We start from the raw sequence: 6,741 nt of genomic DNA, 5'->3' as shown, positions 1-6,741 counted from the left end.
ATCAATAAGCACATGAGAAAGTGTTCTAAATCTCTAATAATTAGAGAAATGCAAATCAAAACAACTCTGAGGTATCACCTCACACCTAGAAGATTGGCTAAAAAGAAAGAAGGGGTACGTAATGAATGGTGGAGGGGATGTGGCAAAACTGGGACATTGATGCATGGCTGGTGGAGTTGTGAACTGATCCAACCATTCTGGCTGGCAATTTGGAGCTACGCTCAAAGGGCTATAAAAAATGCCTGCCCTTTCATCCAGCCATACCATTTTTGGGTTTGTACCCGAAAGAGATCATAAATAAACAGACTTGTATGAAAATATTTATAACTGCACTTTTTGTGGTGGCAAAGAACTGGAAAAGGAGGGTATATCCTTCAATTGGGGAATGGCTGAACAAACTGTGGTATATGCTGGTGATGGAACACTATTGTGCTCAAAGAAATAATAAACTGGAGGAATTCCATGTGAACTGGAAAGACCTCCAGGAACTGAAGCAGAGTGAAAGGAGCAGAGCCAGAAGAACATTGTACACAGAGACTGATATACTATGGTAAAATCGAATGTAATGGACTTCTGTACCAGCAGCAATGCAATGTCACAGGACAGCTCTGAGGGATTTATGGTAAAGAACCCTACCCACATTCAGAGGAAGGACTGCAGAAGAGGAAACATATAAGAAAAACAACTGCTTGAACACATGGGTTGAGGAGGACATAATTGGGGATGTAGACTCGAAACTATCACACCAATGCAACTATCAGCAATTTGGAAATAGGTCTTGATCAATGACACATGTTAAAACCAGTAGAAATGTGCATCAGCCATGGGTGGGGGGAGAGTGGGGGTGAAGGGGAAAGTAGGAGCATGAATCATGTAACCATGTTAAAAATGAATATTAATAAATGTATAAAAAAAGAAGTGATGGGCTGACATCACTTGTGTATACAGTAGAATCAGTGAAGACAAAAGAAACATGATTATGGGAGACAAGATGGAAAGAGGTACTAATTGCAGGAGGCATCTTAATGACATGAGAGATGTGGAGAGAGGAAAAAGAAAGAGCTATAACCCATTTTTAGAGATATATAGTATTAGGTTCTTAGTGGAGATTGTGGACATTGGAGAGCCACTGGAAATTTGAAAAGTGATGAAAATATTTGGGAAAGAATAGTTGTGAATGGATAGTGGGTTGCTTAGGGATTGGTAAAGGTATTGCTTTTCCCCGGTGAGCATTAAGTCAACATTATGGAATGTAACTTTGCAGAGAATTCAGTCATGTTTGAATGATTTTCTCCAACTTTACTGAGTGAAATATGAATAAACGAAAGGCAACAATGAGAGTAATTAAAGTCTGATGTTTTAATGGCAAGAGATGTGATAATAAAAGGGGATAAAGGACACTTAATAATAGAATATAGAAGTGCAAGATTCATCAAAGTGATTGAGGGAGGGAATGCAAGAAAAATATGAATAAGAGTAAGTCTGTTAAACAAAAAATGAAATCAATGAGAAAAGTAGAGCATACTTGGTTATGTAGAAAATAACTTCCAGAATTTTAATCATGTGACTGATATGGAGTAACTGAAAAATAACATTCCAGAGAGCACAGTGGAAAATTGAGTAATTTTAAAATGAAACTTTGAAGAGGTACCTAGGCAGCTCAGTGGATAGAGAACCAGACCTGGAAATGGGAGATCCCAGATTCAAGTCTAGAATCAGATACTTCCTAGCTGTGTGATCCTGGATAAGTCATTTCACCCCAATCCCTAGCCCTTATTTGCTGCTTCATGGATGAAGGCCTGAGAAATAAAACAAGGATGAAGTCACTGTGTTGAAGGACAGGTTCAAAGGTCATCTTGTTTTTGTTTTGTCAATTAGTGAAGTCCAACTCATTGTGACCCTATTTGGAAATTTCTTGGCAATGAAATTGGAGTAGCTTGCCATTTCTTTCCCTAGCTCATTTTATACACAAGGAAACTGAGGCAAAAAAGGTTAAAGGACATAATTACATAGGATCACAGAACTAAGTGTCTGAGACTAGATTTGAAGTTAAGTGCTAGCAATCCATTTATTGTACCATATAGCTGCCCTGGGTTCTTTATGCATAGAGGAAAATTAAATGATAAAATATTTTCCTCTAAGAAGTTAATTTTTGATTTTAATAGTAAATCACTACCCATTGTCTTGAGAAAATTTACTGATCAATAAATATGCCAGGGGATTTCAATGGGAAAATCTCAGTTTCTAACAACATAATACTATGTGTTTCTCCATAGTTCACATTCAAGGTAACAGCAAGTCATTTTCACAAGACTACTAAGAAATGCTGACTTATAATGAAATTCTGGGGATACTCTACCTACAACTAACTGGACTTGGATTCATATGGAACTGCATCCTTCTGTTCCTAAATACCATTAATTTCCTCACTGATCATAGAGCAAGACTTAAAAAACTACTTATCATCCATTTGTCTTTTTCCAATGCCATGTTGCTTCTCTTTAGAGGAATACCCACTACAACAAGACTTTGGGGGGTGAAATGTTTCCTAAATGACCTTGAGATTGGTATAATAACATATATGCAGATAATATCCCGGGGCCTTTCCCTGAGTAGCACTTGCCTCTTGAGTATCTTCCAAGCCATCACTATTAGTCCCAATGACTCCAGATGGGTAGAGCTCAAAATTAAAGAACCAAAGTGCATCATGCCAAGCATTCTTCTTTGCTGGGTTTTTTATCTACATTTAGACATGATTGTATTTCTACAAAACACTGGTCTGAAGAATACCACAGCCAGTGAAGATGGATGCAATACTGGCTATAGAGCTCTAGATTTGGGTAATAAAAGTCATATAAAATTTATAATCACAGAATGCGTCCATGACATTTTTTTTCTCTGTCTCATGGTATGTTCTAGTGCTTACATGGTCTTAATCCTATACAGACACAAGAGGAATGTTAATCATATTCATAGTAATAGTCTTTCCACAAAAATATCTCCTGAAGCCAGAGCCACACAAGCTATCCTGCTTTTAGTGGGAACCTTTATTTCATTTAATGTATTTAGTTCTTTTTTTATTCTACATGTGTTCTATTCTAAACTTGCAAAAGATTGGATGATACATTCCTCAGTCCTCCTCTCTCTAGGTTATCCAACAATCAGCCCTTTTATTTTGATCAGCACTGGCAACCAGATACCCAGGACTTGTATTCATCAGCAGGTTGAAAGACTATTGAAATGCACATACATAGGGAAGACTTCTACAGGCATAGAGACTTGGAATGTTTCTGCTGGAAATGGAGTCCCCTAGATATTTAATTCATATACCCATTTAACTTAATTTCACTTCTCCCTTTGAAGCTTTTTCCCAAGATGCCATGAGAGGAAACACTCTGCTGGTGTTCCCTGGTCCTTTTAAAATAGATATACTTCCCTTGGTAACCCCAATAATTTAATCTGAAAGAATTTGCCAGTCAGGAAATTGTCATTGGCCAGAAAGCATGAATATTCTCAACTTCCAAGTATTATTTACTTTTTAGACATATCCTAACTTAGATTTTTTCTAGGCAAACATACTGGATTGGTTTGCCAATTCTTTCTCCAGCTCATTTTACAGATGATGAAACTGATACAAATTTGGTTGAATAACTTACCCAGGGCCACAGAGATAACAATCATCTGCAGTCAAATTTAAACTAAGGAAAAGGAGTCTTCCTGACTTCAGAACCCTCACTTTATCCATTATGACACCTTGTTTTATTCCAGATATGCTCATCATTTTAAAAAAGGCATCACAATCTTCCAAGTCCCTCTTGCTCAAAATGCAGGGGGTATCATAGATAATTTACAATCTCTCAACTTTTCATATCCAATCTTTTGTCAATTCCTGTTGATTTTGTCTTTACGACATCTCTTAAATATATCCACTTCTTTCCTGTGATATTGCCTCCACTCCTGTGTAGAACTTCAACACCCCATGCTGAGATTATTGCAATAGCCTGTTAGTGCTCTATATGTCTCAAGGTTCTTTCCATTCCAATCCATCCACTATTTAGTCATTAAAGTGATTTTAAAAAATCCCAAGTTTGATCATGTCACTCTCTTTACTCCATAAATACCTGTGTCTTCACATTGGCTTCTGCAACAAATATCAGATGCTTTTATTGAGAGAGGGTTGGTCTCACAAAAAAAAAAAAAAGATGAAGTTCTGGTCAAGACCAAAAGACCCAGAGCCGACTGAGAAGACCTCTATTATGCCCAAAGAATTATACAGTTTATATACCAGTTTAAAAATAATTCAGGACTGATAAAAATAGAGAGATGTGGATTGGTTGAAGCAATCAGGAAATTAATCTCATTGGTAGAAGAAGTCACTTGATGGGTAAAGGAGGAGTGGGGGAACCTAAACTGGACTTTCTAGGATTGATGATATATACACCAGGGTGAAGTGGGGGAGTGGAGATGTTAGGCAAGACCATATTCACTAAATGCTGAGTAACAATGGTTAACTAAAAACCGAGGCCTATGTTAACAATGATTAATTATATTAAAGCAGTTATACTTAATTCAAACTAAAAACTTATACTAAAATAATTATAAAAACACTACTAAAATTATGAGGAGTATTATAATGTTAATTCACTCATGCCAACATTATTTTGCTATCCTATAATTACAATTATGATTATCTAAAAATTACTGCTAACATTAAAATCTAATCCTTATATAAGGGTGTAGGGGATTTCTCACTCACACATCAAAAATAAAACAGGATAGAGAAAAGTGTGAGTTGAATTATGTGTTAGTAAGATTTATTATTTCCCTAGGACAGAAATCAATACTGGGGAATTATGATAGAGAACACAAAAGGTCACTAGAGGGAGGAATAGAAATAATTCCTTCCTCCTGGGTAGTAGTCATTCAGCCAATAAACATTTATTAAGTATCTAGTATATCCCAGGCATTTAACTAAGTGCTAGCAATAAAAGTACAAGTAAAAAGGAAAAGGTATAAATACCTGCTCTCAAGGAAATTGCAATGTAATGAAGGGAGATAAAACAGAAAAAGAAAAAGAAAAGCTGGTGAACAGGAGTGGGATCCATCATGTGGTCATGAGGATAGGGACTTAAGCTTGAGGATATCTTCCATTCCACTTGTTCCAAGGGCCAAGCTGGGTAAGTTATACTTCCTCACTTCTCCCTGCCTGTGACCCTCTTTTATATTTGGTTGCTACATAAAAAACCAAAATAGCCCTTTTCTCAAAGATGTGGTTTACAAATGTTTTAAACAACAATTGGAAAAATCCCAAAGACTCATCTGTTCCTTTTGAGAATCTGTGTGTTGATTTGTCAATTTATGACCATTGTATAAATAGAAGGATTTATTATACATGTTAGTTTCTTAGATAGTGAAATATGTATATATTCTTGATAGATACTATTAATAATGACAAGGTACCAAGGTTTAGTTGATTCCTTGGTACCCCACAGAGAAGGGCCTATGAGCCTTCTCATATTAACCAGTGCACTGCACAGACTACCATGCAAAGTTTAAAACCAGGACAGGGGTTTATTTTTTAACATGGTACAGAGACATGTGTGCATACATACAAACTCAGATACTGGTCACCACTGCTCTACTTTACATCCTGGCAACATAGATGCACAAAATAAGTGAGTGAGTCTATGACAACCCCAGAAAAAGAGTCAGGGAGAACTGTAACCTCTTTAGTTTTGTATGTGTAAGCCTAGGGCCTAGAATAGGTTCTAATGAATGTACTTTCATGATTCATGAGTGTTATTGGGTTTGCTAATGATTTGAAAAAGCAAAAATAAACATTAAAAAAAGTAAATAGATAATAAAGCGAATAACAAATAGCATGATTTTAACTCCTGCCTTTTTGGATTCACATGATGCTGAGTAACTATTTTTTTTTATTTCCTTATTTTCATTTTGCGTATATCTTATTTTGTAAATTCAGTTCATATAAGCAACAAATTATGGGGCTTTGTTTTCTTATCCAATCCACTATTCCTTCTTTTTATTGAATTGTTTAATCCATTTACATTTAAAGTTAATAGAGTTAATTTTATGTTTTCCTCCTTTTGTCTCTAATATTGGGTTTTTTCAAGTTAGGATTTTTTCCTTCTCCTACACACATACTTGAATTCCTTGATTAATCTTCTTTAATATGGCCCTGTTTCCACTGATTCTCTTCTTACTCCCGATCCTGTACTCTTTCACTACATTCTCTTGGGGTTTTATTTATTAATTCATTTTACTCTCTTGCCAACCCTAATATCATTTAATGATACTTTGCCAGCCAGATACAGCATCACTCAAGAGGATGTCCCAAAACAAAGTTGCAAATGTTTTTGAAAGAATATAAACTGTTTATTATTTTTGGAAAAGCCCTTCTATTCCTATACTTCCCAGGATTTTCAAAATGTAAAATAAATGATTTTGATTACATCAAACTAAAAAGCTTTTGTACAAACAAAACAATGTAGCCAAAATCAGAAGGGAAACAACAAATTGGGAAAAAAACTTCATATCAAAAAACTCTGACAGAGGTCTAATTACTCAAATATACAAGGAGTTAAACCAATTGTATAAAACATCAAGCCATTCCCCAATTGATAAATGGGCAAGAGACATGAATAGACAATTTTCAGATAAAGAAATCAAAAGCATCAATAAGCACATGAGAAAGTGTTCTAAATCTCTAATAATTAGAGA

General features: G+C 35.5%; 1 protein-coding gene across 1 annotated transcript; it reads left to right on the top strand.

Annotated features, from left to right (window-relative positions):
* Positions 1-2,323: 2,323 nt before the first annotated feature.
* Positions 2,324-3,313, top strand: LOC123256348 (vomeronasal type-1 receptor 4-like). The gene has a single exon (XM_044684983.1). The coding sequence runs from the start codon at positions 2,324-2,326 to the stop codon at positions 3,311-3,313; it is 990 nt and encodes a 329-aa protein (XP_044540918.1).
* Positions 3,314-6,741: the final 3,428 nt, after the last annotated feature.

The sequence above is a fragment of the Gracilinanus agilis genome, unplaced genomic scaffold (assembly GCF_016433145.1).
Source record: "Gracilinanus agilis isolate LMUSP501 unplaced genomic scaffold, AgileGrace unplaced_scaffold58023, whole genome shotgun sequence".
Taxonomy (NCBI): Eukaryota; Metazoa; Chordata; class Mammalia; order Didelphimorphia; family Didelphidae; genus Gracilinanus; species Gracilinanus agilis.
The sequence above is the reverse complement of the archived record's forward strand: the minus strand, read 5'-3'. Positions and strand labels throughout refer to the sequence as shown.

Coding starts and splice junctions, on each gene's coding strand:
- LOC123256348 (XM_044684983.1), top strand. CDS start 2,324: ATGCTGACTTATAATGAAATTCTGGGGATACTCTACCTACAACTAACT.